General features: G+C 42.5%; 2 protein-coding genes across 2 annotated transcripts in view; one reads left to right on the top strand and one right to left on the bottom strand.

Annotated features, from left to right (window-relative positions):
• The first annotated feature begins 2,560 nt into the window (after window positions 1-2,560).
• LOC308131837 (dynein light chain Tctex-type 3-like) lies at window positions 2,561-7,212 on the top strand. The gene is made up of 5 exons (XM_080498701.1): window positions 2,561-2,663; window positions 4,105-4,146; window positions 4,501-4,624; window positions 4,719-4,796; window positions 6,422-7,212. The coding sequence occupies exons 1-5, from the start codon at window positions 2,637-2,639 to the stop codon at window positions 6,490-6,492; spliced, it is 342 nt and encodes a 113-aa protein (XP_080354827.1). The 5' UTR covers window positions 2,561-2,636; the 3' UTR covers window positions 6,493-7,212.
• A 762-nt stretch (window positions 7,213-7,974) lies between these two features.
• Window positions 7,975-16,291, bottom strand: part of xk (X-linked Kx blood group (McLeod syndrome)) — a 10,604-nt gene continuing 2,287 nt past the window's right edge. Inside the window, 3 exon segments of the mRNA XM_080498688.1 lie at window positions 7,975-9,463; window positions 9,465-9,745; window positions 13,504-13,766. Of these exon segments, the coding sequence (XP_080354814.1) occupies window positions 8,810-9,463; window positions 9,465-9,745; window positions 13,504-13,766 (1,198 nt within the window). The 3' untranslated portion in view covers window positions 7,975-8,809.

Below are 16,291 nucleotides of genomic sequence, written 5' to 3'. Positions count from 1 at the left end.
GATCTGTGTCCTGCATCTGTCTTTTTTTTTTTAACGAGGAGAGCTGTGGAGCGGTGGTCTTACCTGGTGACCGGAGGCAGCGATGAGGGGCCGGGCTGGGGGTGGGGGGGAACTGCGGTGCGATCCCGGGAACCGAAAGCCGTAGTGCCGGTGCGCCTCAGCAGCACCGTCTGAAGGAAGACACTGCTCCACAGCCAGGGTGTTCCCGACAGGAGGGGGCGTGGTGTGTGTGTGTGTGTGTGTGCGTGTGTGTGTGTGTGTGTGTGTGTGTGTGTGTGTGTGTGTGTGTGTGTGTGTGTGTGCGCGCGCGCGCACACACAGATGAATTTCGTTTGGTCGCGCACCCGCGCGCGTGCGTCCTTATAATAAAGGCTCATTCTAACGATGCGTCAGTTGTTTTGAGGTGTAACAGTGAAACTTGGCGGCAGCAGTAACAGCAGAATTCACACTGCGGTGGTTGAGGGGAAACTCCCCTGCTGTCACTGGGAGTACATTATGTATTGTGGATTGTGGATTCTCCCCGCTCATGTCTTCTGAGAGTGTGTATTTTTGTGGTCCGGACGAGCTGGCAGCCCTGCTGCAGCCTGCCTTGTTTATTTAATAGTCTAACAGAAAAGAATAGTCTTGGGCTTTGACTAAACCTGCTTACAAACACATTTAGAGTATTAACATGTAAACAAGTTGTTTCCTCCCTGTATACCTGACCTAATACTGACATCAAAGGCTTGTTTCTTTCTGCTTAGTTTTCCTTCTTTTCCTCCTCTCTTGCCACTGAATTTAATTGTGCTTTTGTATTGTCTTCATGCATCTCAGTTTGTAACCCACCATTTCATTTTTAAAGATTGATATACAGCAGTTTGTATTTTTTCTGGGAGAACAGATGGAAAACTGTTTCTGTGTAATTCTGGCTCCTTTCAAGCATCACGAATGAACACATTGTGTCAAATAAGCCATAGTGAAACTTAATTTACCATCAAATTGAAGCCTATGATGACTCAAACTTCCCAAAAATAACTGATCTGATAATGGAGTGAAAATATGTTATTAGTAAAAGAAAAAACATTGTCTTATCCTTACATTCGAAAAGTGTTTCAGATATTTTACAGTTACAAATGGGAGGCAGGGTTTCTGCCTATTTGACACATGTGAATCTGTAATTCACAGTTAAATCATAAAGGACATTGGATGAGATTAGTTACAACCTTATTGATCCATGTGGGCAGGTTCCAATAGAAATGGAGAGAAAGAGAATCCACCTCCCACACCATTAAACAACATACACAATATTACTACAAAGCCTGAAAAAATAGGCATCTGAGGATATGTTACCTGGAAACATGTCATTTTGATCATCTTAAAGAAAAGAACAAATATTAATAGTCAAACAGCTGTATGTGACATGACAAAGTTCATTCCAGATGATTATCACATGAAGAAATGTCACATTTATGTAAAATGGGAGTAATTTCTGATGTCGCTTCAGAGTTTCTGGGGATGTGATGTAAGGGCACACATGCCAATTCAACAAAACACACATCGAGATGGGGCATATAAATCAAATCAATGATTTTAATCATTACAGTCACCATGTTTGAATTAAGTCCCTTCTTGTTGTGAAGAAAGTACTTTCCTCCATGCACATTTCTTCTTTAAAATTAACATATATATGGTAAAAAGATTTTAAACAACCACTAAAGAGAGTGAAAAAACAGCAAACTAACCAGACCAGGTCAGATATATTTAAAATAAAGTGGAAAAGAGATCAAAATCAAAGAGAATCGAGATTAAATCAAAACAATATTGGATAGGTGAAATAAAAAGAAGACTAATAAAAACATTAGACTTACAGTCACGAAACAAATTATAATAGTCAAGGTGAGATGAAAAAAATGAAAGACATATAGCAAAGGAATGCAATAAACAATTTTTCCATTAACTGTCTCTAAACAAAGAACAACAACTGCAAATTAAGACTGTACAATTATAAATAAGGCTAATAAATAATACTTAAAACTAACTGAAAAATGGCAACAAAAAGAATGACAAGAAAAAGGCCTTGTGCCTGGAAAATGATTAAAAAAAATTGACAAATAAAGAAGAGATAGAAACTATAAAAACACTGAAAATAACACATCTGACGACAGAAACTCAAAACATAAAACACATACAAAAAAACAAACAAATACCAAGACCAACTTCTACATAAGTAAATAATTCAAGAGACAAAACAAGCATGACTTAATGACACACAAAAAGACAAGACAATTGTCATTTAAAATTTGGGAAAATAATACAAGACGACGAAAATAAACAAAAACAAGAAATTCACCACGAAAATATAAGAAAAAAAGGCACAAGGGCCAAACAAACAAACAAACATACTCATAATTACAACTAATAGAATAAAAACGTCTAAAACGAGGGATTAAATTAGCATAAACAGGCTAAATATCATGTTTTGTGTGGTTTTGTTGTGTCGTGTCTGTGTTGAGCCACTGTGGGGCGACACTGCGGAGAGCAGAGAGCCGGAGGAGGCGGAGGGGAGCCGAGGAGGCCTCTTGACTGAGCTCCGCTCCTTGACTCGGAACCGACAAGCAGGAACAACAACAACACAAAGACCGGAGCCGGCAGTCGCCATGGAGGAGTACAACTCCGGAGACGAGGTTCCCTCTTCCCCGCCACTTTATTTCATCCTCCACATTTCGTGTCTTCGAACATTAAATCAGCTGTTTGCTTAGCTTAGCTTAGCTTTAGCCACAGAGCTATCCGTTAGCCTTTGAGCGTGAGCTCGTTAGCTTAGCCACTTAGCTCAGCGTTTTTCTACACCGGGGTGTGGTCAGTCTCTTTAAATTAACAACGTATTTTATGAACGTTGATTTACTCTAACTGGAGGCTCATATTGGTGCGTTCAGTAATCAAGCTGCTGGAATACTTTCTTTTTTTTTAGTATTATAGAATCATGCTGGAATCTTTTATTCATCTATTTACTAATTGAAAGCAGTTGTGATCAGTTCACATGATTGAATGACTGCAGACATTTACTGCTCTTAAATCCTTATCAAGATAAACGATTTGCTTTAAAATACGCTTCAAAACGATACACTTAAATACATATGCATAAATAGTAACAGCGACATAGGTATTGTTATGATATGTGTACTAATTGTGCTTTGAATTGCCCGAGGTGATGAATAAAGTTCATTGAATTGAATCTAGATGATATTGGATAATATATTGTGACGTCAGATCATATGTACTCAGAAATGTACATGGAAGACTGTTAGATCTCATTTCTTAATATGTGACCTTTTAAAGTTAGTGTAAATGCAATATTGGGACATTAATATAATAACAAATGGTTTTAATCAGATGGAAATCATCTTTTTATTGTCTTTCATACTTAAATGCCTTGCTTGATTTCTGTTGAGTTCATATATTTTTGAGTACTACAGTCTGACATCACAATATATTATCCAATATCATCTGCCAGACACATTGCTCAGATTCAACTATAGTTTTATCAAGGTAAATAAAAGATATCTCGTCAAAGCAAAAGGATAAAAGATTTGTGTGATTGAAAACGTGCTAAATCTAAACATGTTGGTGTGCCGATATGATCAATTTGCTTAGTCGTTTTACTATGGGTTATCAGTAAAAATAAATAGTATTTTCAGACACTCAAGTGTGGGTTATTTCCTAACCACATTTAATTCACCAAATATTCTTTTGGCAAATTAATTCTCTGCGAATTATTGTTTGACAATTATTTTTGGATGTAAAGTAGGGATCTTCTCAGTTAATAAATGAATGTATTGACTATTAATCAAAATCAAATGGTTTGAATGTTGATTTAAATTGTGGATGGGTTCGGTAGCAATATGATTTCAAAAGTAGATTCCTTGGTGTGGAGTAACTTCAACATGTAAAAACTGTGTACATGTCCAATATAAAGTCACAATTAAATCAGCTAGTCCCAGGAGAAAATTACAGATTGATTAATATGATTATTTAAAGTTGCATTTGAGAGCATGGCATCTATTTTTAATTCTTCTGAATACCACCACTATGTAGAATAACTGTTTCTCTGTTTTCTTTACTCTGTAGGTCATCTTCAATCCTGAGGAAAGCAGCAGTCTGGTCAAAGAGGTACGTTTCACTCTCGGAAATACCAACAAAATGTTGTTTTTCTTCATGGAAATCGATTGAGATGACTCATGCTAAGTCACGTTAAACCCATCAGATCCTGTTTTCAAGGGAGTCCTAATATAATATAAGACATCTGATGACGAATGGAGACACGGAACAGAAACAACAAGCTCCAAACACACTGTGGAGAAAAAGAACAAAAGTAAAACGGACAATAATCGAGAGTTTTAACCCACAGATATAGTGGGATCTGTATAAACTGAGTGTGAGCAGAGACTGTTTCACTCAAAACAGCAGCAGCCCATGGAGCTCTGAACATAACGGCTCACATATACCTTTGTTGTTTTCCCTCAGTGCATCGAAGGCGTCATCGGTGGAACCGACTACAACCAGAATAAGGTGAACCAGTGGACGGCCAGCATAGTGGAGCACTCCCTCACTCACCTGGTGAAACAGGGCCGGCCCTTTAAGTACATCGGTGAGCAGATCACTCTTCTGACTTCAGTAATGCAACGCTCCCCACGCTCACGCAAACACTTCTTTCTTTTTTTCCCCCCTCTGCTGCGCTGCAGTGAACTGTGCCGTCATGCAGAAGAGCGGCGCCGGCCTCCACACGGCCAACTCCTGCTACTGGGACACGGCCACCGACGGTGAGCCGCACAATCAATACCAGCAGACCCAGACTGACACCAGACAACATTTAAGACTTCTCTTCAATCTGGTTTGATGTCAGTCTGGGGAACAAACAAGATTTTTAATTGACATTTTAAACTCAGGGAGTTTTGTCCTTCTTGTCAGAATTTTCAGCCTGATCTGTGGAAAACGGATTACAAAGCTGCTCCATAAAGTTTTTTAGTTTTTTTTAATCAATACTGTATCCATCCATGACAAATGTGCCTCCTTTCTTAACATATTTAGTAGGAATGATTGAGTGTTTTAGCTGCACTCCCCAGGGATCATGTGAGCTGCATGTTTGACTTGGTAAACAAACAAACCAGCATGTTTCTGGTTAAAAAGATTGTTTTTCCGAACCTAAAGCCACTTAATTTCTCATGTGCTCTTTTAACTCACATTTTCTGTGAATTTGCTTTATAATTTGTGTTAAAGTAGCTTTTAACTAAAGAAATATGAATATTTTTCAGGGATGGTGAAGTTTCTGGGCACCATAAGGTCACTTACTTAAAATGAAAAAAACAACTTCCCTATGCGAAGTACTGAAGAGTCAGGAGGTCAGTGACGAGCTGCAGGTGGTCTCTTTGTCTGGTGGCGACCAGAGGATTGAGCAGCTCAACGGAGCGACTCAGTACGAGTGTCTGGAGGGCCTGGAGCCACAGATACCACCGGTTTTCCTGTTAATGCTGACCGGCATCCTCAACCGTTTCACAGCAGATGTTAAAAACCCGACCGACATCCGTAGCTGTCCTGGCAAATGCCATTTAACTGCATTTCCATTAAAGTTTCAAGTATCGTACCCTTTGTCTTATTTTAACATCAGCTGCAGCTAATGGTCTGTGACAGAAGTCACCAGTTTACAGGGGCACCAGTGAAACCAAAACACCGGACAGTGAAGCCATGACTATAAGGATCCACATTTTGTATTATTAGTAAATATGTAAAAATATCTATTATTCGTACTGGAAAACGGCCCAAACTGAGTAGAGGCGAGTCGGTACTCGTGGAAAAGCGCCATTGTCACTAAATCATAAAGTACAACATGAAATGTAAGAGTCATAACCAACAATAGTTATATCTTGATATTTCTTTACTGTGTCCAAAAAAGCTGAACCATGAAGTACCAGTCCTGTGTCGTCCTACACCCTCTCCTGAATCACCAGGTTGTAGTATCCATAAGATACGAAGCTTTGTCTTTGCTCTCTCTGAGTCTCGGGGAAACAACTGCATTAATTCACCAGAACATGACTTCTGAAGTAATGAAAACTGTCGAAAATGCGAGAAGAAAGAAGCAGAAACAAAACAGTGTATTGATGCTCCGATGCTGAAACACCCACGGCCCTGTTGGAAATGCAGCGAGTCAGAATGTATGAGCCGCCGTGAAGGCGGAGGTTTATTTATGACTTCAGCTTCGCAGCTCCAGTCGGGAGGCAGACGGATGGCGTCGTTAAAGTGGGCGGCGCGCGGTAGCCTTCGGGTCGGGCCACGATGACGAGGTGGAAGAACAGTGATAAACTTATCGATCAGCCGCCGATCGGCCGGAACATTAGGACCACCTGCCTTGTGTGCAGATGAAGCGTGACTCCCGCTGTGTGTGTTTCAGGGAGCTGCACCGTTCGATGGGAGAACCGCACCATGTACTGCGTGGTCAGCGTGTTTGCCGTGGCGCTGTGAAAGCAGCTGATCTCTCTCCCCGACCAACGCCGCCATTTTCCCCGAGTGCCGCCATGAGCAAGACGCCACGGAGGTCCTGTGAAGATCTCGTCCTGGAGAGGCTCATGATAACCTGCAAGAACACAACTTCAGCTGTGTTTTTAAAATGGACGGAAGTCACGGTTATCCACATGAAATACCCTTTTCCGTAAATATCCCACAGACGTAGTCTTTGCTCAAGAAGTACAGATAAAAGTAAGCACTTAATGTTAACCAAGCTTATTAAGCAAATTACTGTCATTTTTCCTCCATTGACTCTAGTTTACTTTCAGCCGGGCTGTGAGCGAGGAGGAGTAAAATGTGTAATTCCTGAGCGAGATATCTTGACATCTATCGGATGACATTAAGCACAAACATCCATGTCTCCTTCAGGATCTTGTTGTCATGTGAAGGTTGTAATCTGTGTGATATTTTGATGGACGTCTGAGACGACGTAAGGTTCCAATCGACTTCAGCTGTGTTTTGTTTCCTGCAGCTTTTTTCTCCTTCGGAACATTCCCAAACTCAACTGACTGAACTGTTACTGTAGTTTGAGTAAGAACGTATTATTTATCTTTTTTGTCAAGTACAGTCGTTCGTCTACCTGTGTCAAGTGTTACTACTCGTCCGTGTTGATAATTTAATCATTTCACAGTGTCTGTCCCAATTACTGAAGTATTTTTCTTGTCCTGGAATTAATTTGTAGAACAGTTTGTTCAAATAAACTTTTTTTTTTTTCATGCCATCTATTTGTTTGATTGAGCAATTTAAGATAAGAATATGGTCGCGTTACAAAGTTGCAGTAAGAGCGACCGTCCACTAGATGTCAGCACAAAACTGAATGAAGGAAACCACAAAAAAAAAACAGGACAACCCAGACAGTTTTCACATATAAATATATATTTAGTTAGATTTTTGTTGTGGATTTTTTCTTTCATTTAAATGCCTTTTATTTCTCATATTTTTTATTTTTTTTGCTTGAAAGATTTCTTGTACAATTTGTATAAACTGGAGCATTCACGTGATTCTTGAGGTCGTCAACCCTCTGTGGATACGTTGCAAAAAGTTTAGTGCAAAAAAACAACCACACCGACATTCTCTCACGCTCACACACATGATTACACGTTAAAGGAAGTCAATTGTCATTCTCTGTATTTTAGATCACATCTATGCAGTTAAAATGGTTCCTGTTAACTTTAGAGCAAAAATTGTTATGAAGTAACATTGTACTGTTTTTTTAAAACGCTGTCATTCATTTTGGACAATGAGGCTGGTGTCAAATGACAACATGATAAAGGTAGTTGCGTCCATAGGTGCTGGTCAACTTGGGGGGGGGGGGGGGGGGGGGGGGGGGGGGGACTTTAAAGGAGGGTGGACCAGAAATGGACAAATATGCTACTTCAGGCAGATGATGCATAAAGGACATAATCAACTAAATCCTTTTTTTTCCCTTCAAATCATCATCAACCGATGAGTGACCTCAGACATAAGCACAACAGGCCTCCTTAAAAGTGTTGAATTAAGCAAAAAACACATGTCACAATTTCAAACGACACTCCGTTGGATATAATCAAGATACCGCGTGTTAAATATTCTAACTGAGACGCACAGACACCGAGCTGACAGACGCGAGCCTGGCATGAATCTGAAAGATGCAAATACATCCAGATGAAGCATTTCATTCCACGACAGCTTGCTTGCGTTGATGGTTTTGACACTTAAAAAAAGCCACTTGAAAAGTCTTTTTTTTTTGGAAATGTGTTTTTGTAAACGTGCAAAAAACATCCGTGCTTTACAGTAACGTGTACGGTGATGGAACATCTGGCCAAGCACAAAGTACACCACAGAAGCAGCGCGTTGTTGTTCATAAAGCTCTTATCAAGGAGTTAAAAAAAAAAAGAAGAAGCTGATTGCTCGCAGCCATAAAACTAGCGACGAGAGTGGGAGTGGGGGGGTATTTACTAAGAAGACTCCTCACCGCCCTCTCTGGCTCCGCCTCACCTTGAGGCTCCACACATGCACGCTCCCACGCTAAAAGAGAGACACTAAATACAATCAGTGAAAATGCATGGATCCACGTGGTCGGCGATGCAGCATAAAAGTGGACAGACTCAGCGGTGCTGGCGTCCGTTACTGTCTGGGTGGAAGGCTGCCGCGATGGGAACGGCAGTGACCAACCTCTGGCGAGATGGACTCATGAGGCCGAAGGGGGGGCGTGAACTCTCAGAGGGGATCCATGTGGCACTTGGAAGGCTACACAAAAGTATTGACTCGCTGACTCAGCACGAGTGTGACGCTTTTAAGCGATGCAGGCCACGTCGTGGCCGACGCCCCCGTTGACCTCCCCTCCGACGTTGTCCGTGTCGTTCGGCGTGTCGCAGATCGTGTCGTTGAGCATGTCGTACGTCGTGTCGTTGGGCATGTCGTACGTGCTCTCGCTGGCCGTCTCCTGCGCTGGCCGCCCGGCCGCCTCTTTGCCCCCGGGGGGGCTCGCCCGCTCCGGGACGGCCGCCCCCGTCGACCTGCTGGGAACGGGAGCCGAGTCGCACGCCAGGCAGAGCAGGGAGGAGCAGTCGCAGCAGCCCCGCGTCATGTTGGAGGAGAACAGCCTCCGGCACGGGTGACAGAACTGGTAGAAGACCAGCATGAAGAAGATGGCGATGGCGTAGGCGACCAGCAGCTGCAGCACCAGCAGCGGGGCGCAGACGAAGTCGTAGAAGTCCGTCTTGTTGACGTACCACAGCAGGAGGAGTGAGGCGTTCTCCACGAAGCGCAGCATGTAGTACACGGCCATGCGGTACCAGTTCTGGGACTTGTTGATGAGGTCCGGGTCGTTGAGCTTCACCTGCACCGCCGACCAGCAGAACATGTTGATGCCGGCGTAGAGGAAGGTGAGCAGGCAGAGCACGATGGTGGTGCCCACCCGGGTCAGGGTTTTCTCGATGTTCTCGGGGGAACGGCGAGTGGCTCTGCCAGAACAGGACCCAAGGGTAGAGGAAGAAGAGCAGGAAGTTGAGCAGGACGACGGGCAGCACCCAGAGCTGCAGCACGGAGCTGAAGAGGACCAGGACCGCCACTCGCGTGGCGATCTCGAAGCTCCTCCACAGGAAGATGCACAGGTAGGCCAGCGGCCGCACGTCCACTTCGTACTCGTCGTATTTGATCTTGATGGCCAGGATGTTGCAGCGCAGAGCTCCGTACACGATGGACAGCATGGAGATGACCATCAGTGTGCCTGACGGGGAGAGGGGCAGAGAAATAGAAGTTGGTTAAAGACTTCCTGATGATCGCGATCAGCTGCTTGGGTCTCCAGTTGTTGTCTGAAATATCTGCTAAGTCTTTAAATAGTCACACTGTCGCAACACTCTTTTGCTCTAAAAGTATTTTGTGATTTATTTAGTGGTTATATATAAATAGAGATAGGTTGAACTTTTCTTTTATAACTTGTCTCAGTAGTTCCAAAAATGTGCATTTGAAAGAATTAATCATTTTAACCTCCATCCTTCTGAAATGTCGAGACGAAAGAATAATACTGGGAAAAAGCAGCAGAAGTAAATAAATGTATGAAGCACCAAATGTACACAGTGGAGCCCTGAGGGACGTCTCGATACCCCAGCGCTAGCGAACAAACAGGTTCTCACAAATATGCACGCTTAATAGAATTCATTCACATTTAAAGTAATTTATTCAAGCTTGTTTTTGTGCCCTTTTCAGTAAAACGATGCATTTAAAACACGTTCTCAGTTTTATCTGAAATTAGATGCATACTTGAGTTTTTGTTTTTTTCCTCTGAAACTCCTCCATATTCTGATTTCTGTTTTTTTCTCCTTCCCATCTGTTGATACATTCAGAGCCTTGAGCATCACAGGCAGCTGTGACTTATCTGCACTGACATTAATGTCCCACATAATGACTTTTAAGTAGATTTCTCCTGCTCATATCCAAAGTCTGTGTGAAAAGTGGGGACAGAAGATAAATGCGTGCCCAGAAGCGCTTGCAGCAGTGTGACATTGTTATACGAGGCAGGAATAATAATTAAGTCAACGTTTGAGTGGAGTCATGATGATATTCACAGTTTCAGGCTGAAGGAGCTGGAAATCGCTGTCCTTTTAAAATGGTTTCATTGTCAAAGTATGATAATCGCACATTCATTATATGAGAGAAAACATTGGGAAACCTACCCATTACATCTATAAGACATGTTTTTGAGGCGTTTCCTGAGCTTCGATCACACTTTCTCCAAGTGTATGAAGGAATTTTGACTCTTTTAACCATTCGTTGGACACCCTCTGAAGATAATTTAAGATTTCATTTATAATTTTGTCACTTATCAAACATAATGAACAATTTAATGTTTTTGTTTTTAGTATTATTATCATGTAATATTTCCAATTCCAGAAATTCTTTCTAAATGTCTATATCAGCCACATTGGATGCATTTCTCACTGGATCTCTGTAAAACTTGAACCTGCAACCTGGAGTCCGTGCAAACTGAGCCCAGGTTTAAATAGGCTTGTGCCTCTGGGAACCTTGACTATGAAACTCTTTTAGAGCAATGGAACAAAGTCACTTTGGAAATTAAAATAATTTTGGTGAAACAGAGCACGACACCATCGAAAATGAACAATGGTCTTTGCACAACTGTTGTATGGCAACTAGCCTCATTTGCAAGACAGCAGAGGAAATCAAACATTCATGATTCATCTATCTCCCCCTCATTTCAGTTGCTCCAACTCTCCGTCAGCACCCAGTGAGACGGGAGCTTCAGGAGCTTTAAGACTTCAGGAGAGTCCATTATTTTTATTTTATTACTTTTTTTTTTTTTTTACCTCCCTACTAAAAATGACAGCTGACATGATGCAGGCAGTCAGGTAACATTGTCCATGTCAGACGGAGCAGCGTTCCAGGTCACCGCCCAGGTTTCACTCCCCCTCTCCACCCTCCAGCAGCAAGATTTACACCACTCCATCCCTGCTGTTCGGCCGTTCGAAATCAATACCGCCAAGCTCCGGCTGCTCTCCGCGCTGCAGCACTCGGTGAATTAAACGCGGTCTGCCGCTGAGCTGCTGAGGTTTCTGCATCGACTTTACAGGAACACCAGTCACTCTGCAGGGAGGATTATCTTCCAGGGACTTCGGCTGACTTACTGGAGTGGTTTCATCCCGATACGGTGTCCATCTTCCCTCATGGGCTCTTTGAGTGTTTCAAGAGTGACATTGAGGAATGTTTGAAAAGACAGACGAGCTGCTTCTATGAACATGATGTATGTCATTAATGTGCACTTTTATTCTGGAGCACGGCGACAAACACAAAATCTACTTTCTGGATATTGCTTTCCGGAAGACTGGCGGTGCTTTTTGAGTCACAATTAAAATGTATATATAACATGATGTAAAATCGATGTTGCGATCAGACGATTAGAACAAGCGCATAATATTTGATAGTTGTCAAACGATTGTGACAGGATTTAGTTGTGGACTTTGCATGTTTTCTCTATTTGTGCATTTTAAATGTTTTCCCCCTAATGTCCTGGTTTCCTCTGACAGTCTATGAACACGGGGTCTCTAAAGCTTCCCGTGTAAACAAATGTGAGGTTTTCTGCCTCGGTCTGTTATGGTGAAGGACTGCTGGTGCTGTCAGGTTGACCCCCCCACCCCCACTTTCACTGACAGTCAGCCGGGATTAACTCTTTACTGATCCCTGTCTGGCGGGTGGATTCTCTACATTGAACACATCCGATCATAGTCACCTCTAACTTCAGTTAATGCTCCTGCTCAGGGACTCACGGCGGCACCCTGTCAGTTGTGGGAGTCAAACCTGCGATCCTCCACGGAATCTGCCATTACAAGGTTAAAACAAACTGTCTCTCAGCTGCTGTACATACGGTCATTGATTTCTTTTGTTTTTAACCAGTGTTTATAGCGACATGCCTATATGTGGAAGTGTCTGTCGCAAGAGAAACGTGAACAATTGTGGAGCCCTTGTTGGAAATGGGCAGTTGGACAATCAGGTCATTAAATTAGTGTCAGTGAGCAGCAGAATGGTGGGGGGGGGGGGGGGTACGGTCACATGACATCCTTTTTTTGGCCCTAACTTAATGAGCAGATGTCCTATTTTGACTCAGTGTGAACTCTTTTCTAAACATCTCAAAGAAAATGACTCTTTGTGGGTATTGCATGGACTTACATTCAATTGTTGCAGACGAGTCTGGTACAACAGAAGAAACTCAGTATTTAGTCAAACGCTAAACAATTATCTGAATGACTGATGATCCACAAGGATGCATATGAATTTTGAGGACATTGCAAAGACATGAATGACTTTCCCGCATCATGACATCATGACATGACCAGAACCTTAAACATTCACCCTGGTTCAACTTTTATAACGAGGATAATTCAGCTCTTCAAGTTGTGTATATAGTTTTGTCAGACAAAGTCTCATAAGTACAATTTAGAATGTTTTAGCCATTTTAGCAACAGTCAATTGCTTTTTTTCTTTTAATGCACTTCTTGCTATTTCAGCCCATTGAGCCATTTTAGTTTTTCTCAGATCATTTCTCATGGTGTTCAGTTGTTTCCCTCCTCATATCAAACACACACGTCGACCAGACTGTTTTTTTTCAATAAATAAAGTTACATTAAAGTTTTCTCATGGCGTCCCCCACAAGGACGGCAAGTCGCCAAAATAATGTGTGTGCTTGTCTCCTCTCTCACACACACACAAACAGTTTGACCTCGTATCTGCATGAGTTGGCAGAGAGAATCTCCGTTTTCTATCCTCGGTTACATAACGCCACTTTGACTCATGAAAACACCATCCTCTTATTTCCAATATGGCTCTTTCGGCTGATCAGCCCACGCCGTGGTGGACGGGTGACAGACTGAGCTCCCGGGCCTGAAAAGCCACTTGACGCCTCTCACACTCCAGGAGTGACCCCCCCCCCCCCTCCCCCCCACCCTCCCTCCTCCTCCCCCTCCTCCTCCTCCTCACCTCTTCCGACGGACACCCCCCGCTGCAGGACGCAGATGTAGAGCTGCAGGGTGAGCTGGGGGGCCGACCCGAGGAAGGCCTGAATGACGGAGGTGCGGGCGAAGGCGGCTCGGTGCGTAAACAGTTTCCCCTCCGCCTGCCCCACCTGCCGCTCCACCTCCTCAGGCTGGCCCCCGCGGGGCATCTGCTTCTTCCTGGTGATGCTGACATAAGGCTCCTCCACGCGGCCCACGCTGCCGTAGATGCAGAACGCCTCCAGACACCTGAAAACACAGGGGCGTGAAGAGCTGCTTCTGTCGGGCCGTTCACTGGCAGATCATTCAGGATTGATTTTTGTACTTTAGTTTTGATTGTACCCATTAGCCTCATCAAAAAAAAAAAAAAAGAAGAAGCTGGGCTCGATATAATATGGCTTTTAAACCATGGCCGGGTCGTCACTGTAATCAATGAATAAACCCAAATACATTGTAAGAAAACAAGCAATCATGATTACATTTATTAACAGAACTTGTATGTTGTGGGCATTTTTAACTGGAGCCAATGTATTTGCATTGAACATCCCTGCCTTACATTTTTTTTTTTTTTTTATGTATTTATGGTGATGTTTGAGTACGTGGATTATAAGACTTCTCCTTCATTAACAATCACAGGACGTCAGCAGTGTGCTGAGCTCATGTGACCATAACCAAGCAGCTGGCTCCACTCCACCAGCCTCCAGCTCTCTTTAATAAGAGTATCATAAGAGGCAGTCGGGCAGTTTGTCCGTGTGCCAATAGAAACACTTAACCACGGAGAGCGGGCCGAGGGCCAGAGGTCGAGACGCTGCTGATCGGCCGCCAGCGAAACCGCAAGGCAGGAGGATTTAATGTCCAGGAGGGATCAGCGTGAAATACAGCGGGACGAGACGCACGCATCACCTACTGGACATAAACTGAAATGGATGGAAATCTCAGGCATGGGGAGTGAAGTGTTGAAACATCAGTCTCACACAAAAGATGTTATAGTGGCTCCATCCAGGAGGAGTCAATGTTTCAGTTCAACTCCTTTGAATGTCTGTCAGAGTTTTGGCTTTTTTGTTTTTTTTAAAGGTAGTTATTAACAAAACCTCCAGCATCACTTGTGTTTATTACTATTCAAACTGCTTTTTTAAAAAATATTTCTGGATTCACACAAGCGTCCAGCTCTGACGCAGTTCAACCACGTGAGGAGCCATAATCTAGTAGCAATGTCTATAACATGTTGTACATTTTTATTTATTTTTTAAACCTAAATCGGTGTGATTTGGGATTAATGAGGTGTTTTTATAATAAAGTGTTTCATTGTCTTTTCATGTGTGAGAGGAAATGAGGTTGAGACAGACACGTGTGTTATAAACAGTTGTAAAATGTGGATTTTGCTCTATAAAGAGGTTGTTCAGCTTTTTTTTTTAAAGTCCGTCGGCTCCATTAACGTGATGTCCTTGTTTGTGGCGCCCTGGTGCTTTTAGTTCAACTCTCGCATCCTTACTTGACCCTGTGACTTCTCTCCTGTCAACTCCTGAGGGAAATATCCGCTGCAGCAGAGAATAGAAAAACACCGTAAGACCGAGGTGATCGATAAAGCGATTAAACTGCAGCCTGAAAGCCGAGTGGCGCTGACAGTCATTATATTATTTAGTTAGAGCTCTATAAAGGAGCGTTTATTTATCAGTGAGCATGTATTTATAGTTGTGAGCGCGTCGACACAAGGTGCTTTTTGCATGATCGATGAGACGGTTGATTTTGCTGCAATATGACTTATTGTGTGGAAAAAGAATAAACATCGGGACAAGAGCTGCACAATAGCAGGCGGACGGCCAATCATTTAATCAGGATTGCAAAACTGATATGAGTTAAGATCAATACAAACAGAGCGAGCGACGATTTAATGGGTTTCCTCTACCAGTCGATTAAAATGGTTTCATTTTGAATTTGCGGAGCTTGAATGCGCAGCAGGGCAGCCGTCTGCTTTGACTTCTACCATCCAACAATTTAAATACTTCAAATTAATTAGTGTCTTTTTTTTCAGTTACATTTTCAAATTCTGTCATTTATGAATGAATAGTCATCACGAGCTAATAGTTCATCGCTGCTTCACACAGTCTTTTAAAATATAAATATTGATTATATATTAAAGTGAACAAATTACTTTCCCAGTAGATTCCATTTTTGTCTCTGCAGCAAACTCATTAAGTTTAGTAGAACTGAAGAGAATGACATAAAATAGAATTTTGCTGCTCAGCAGAACATCTTTTAAAACTCCACTGGCACTTTTGAAATACGTCCGAGAAGGACAATGAAAACAATAAAGTATCTTCAATTTTGTGACTTTATAAAGTTGATCAAATGTTAAGCCAATAATAAATCGTGACATCAGTCTACAAGTAAGCACTCATTTCAGCATCCACAGCAAAAACTAAACAAAAACAACTGGGCTATTTTGATTGGAGTTTATTAGTTTTAAAGTCCAACAGTGACTCACTCATCATGTGTTCTACAGTGATCGTGCTCAAAATGTGCTGATATTATTGAAAAAAAAAATTTCAGAATCAATGACAATCAACAGGTTTGAACGTCCTGCCTGTGTGTGGATGTATTTTATGTATGACAACAGTATCTTATAGTCCCAATACCCCCAGAGGAGTTGTTTTTGTGCAAATGAGAGGAGGAAGGTTAACAGAGACGGACATCGCCCCCCTCCCTGCTTGTGTTGTTGAAGATAAGGAAGCGCCAGTGACATGTGCTATTCTTAGATGGAGAGACGCACAAGT

Source organism: Blennius ocellaris (assembly GCF_963422515.1).
Source record: "Blennius ocellaris genome assembly, chromosome: 6".
In the NCBI taxonomy this organism is placed as follows: Eukaryota; Metazoa; Chordata; class Actinopteri; order Blenniiformes; family Blenniidae; genus Blennius; species Blennius ocellaris.
The sequence above is the reverse complement of the archived record's forward strand: the minus strand, read 5'-3'. Positions and strand labels throughout refer to the sequence as shown.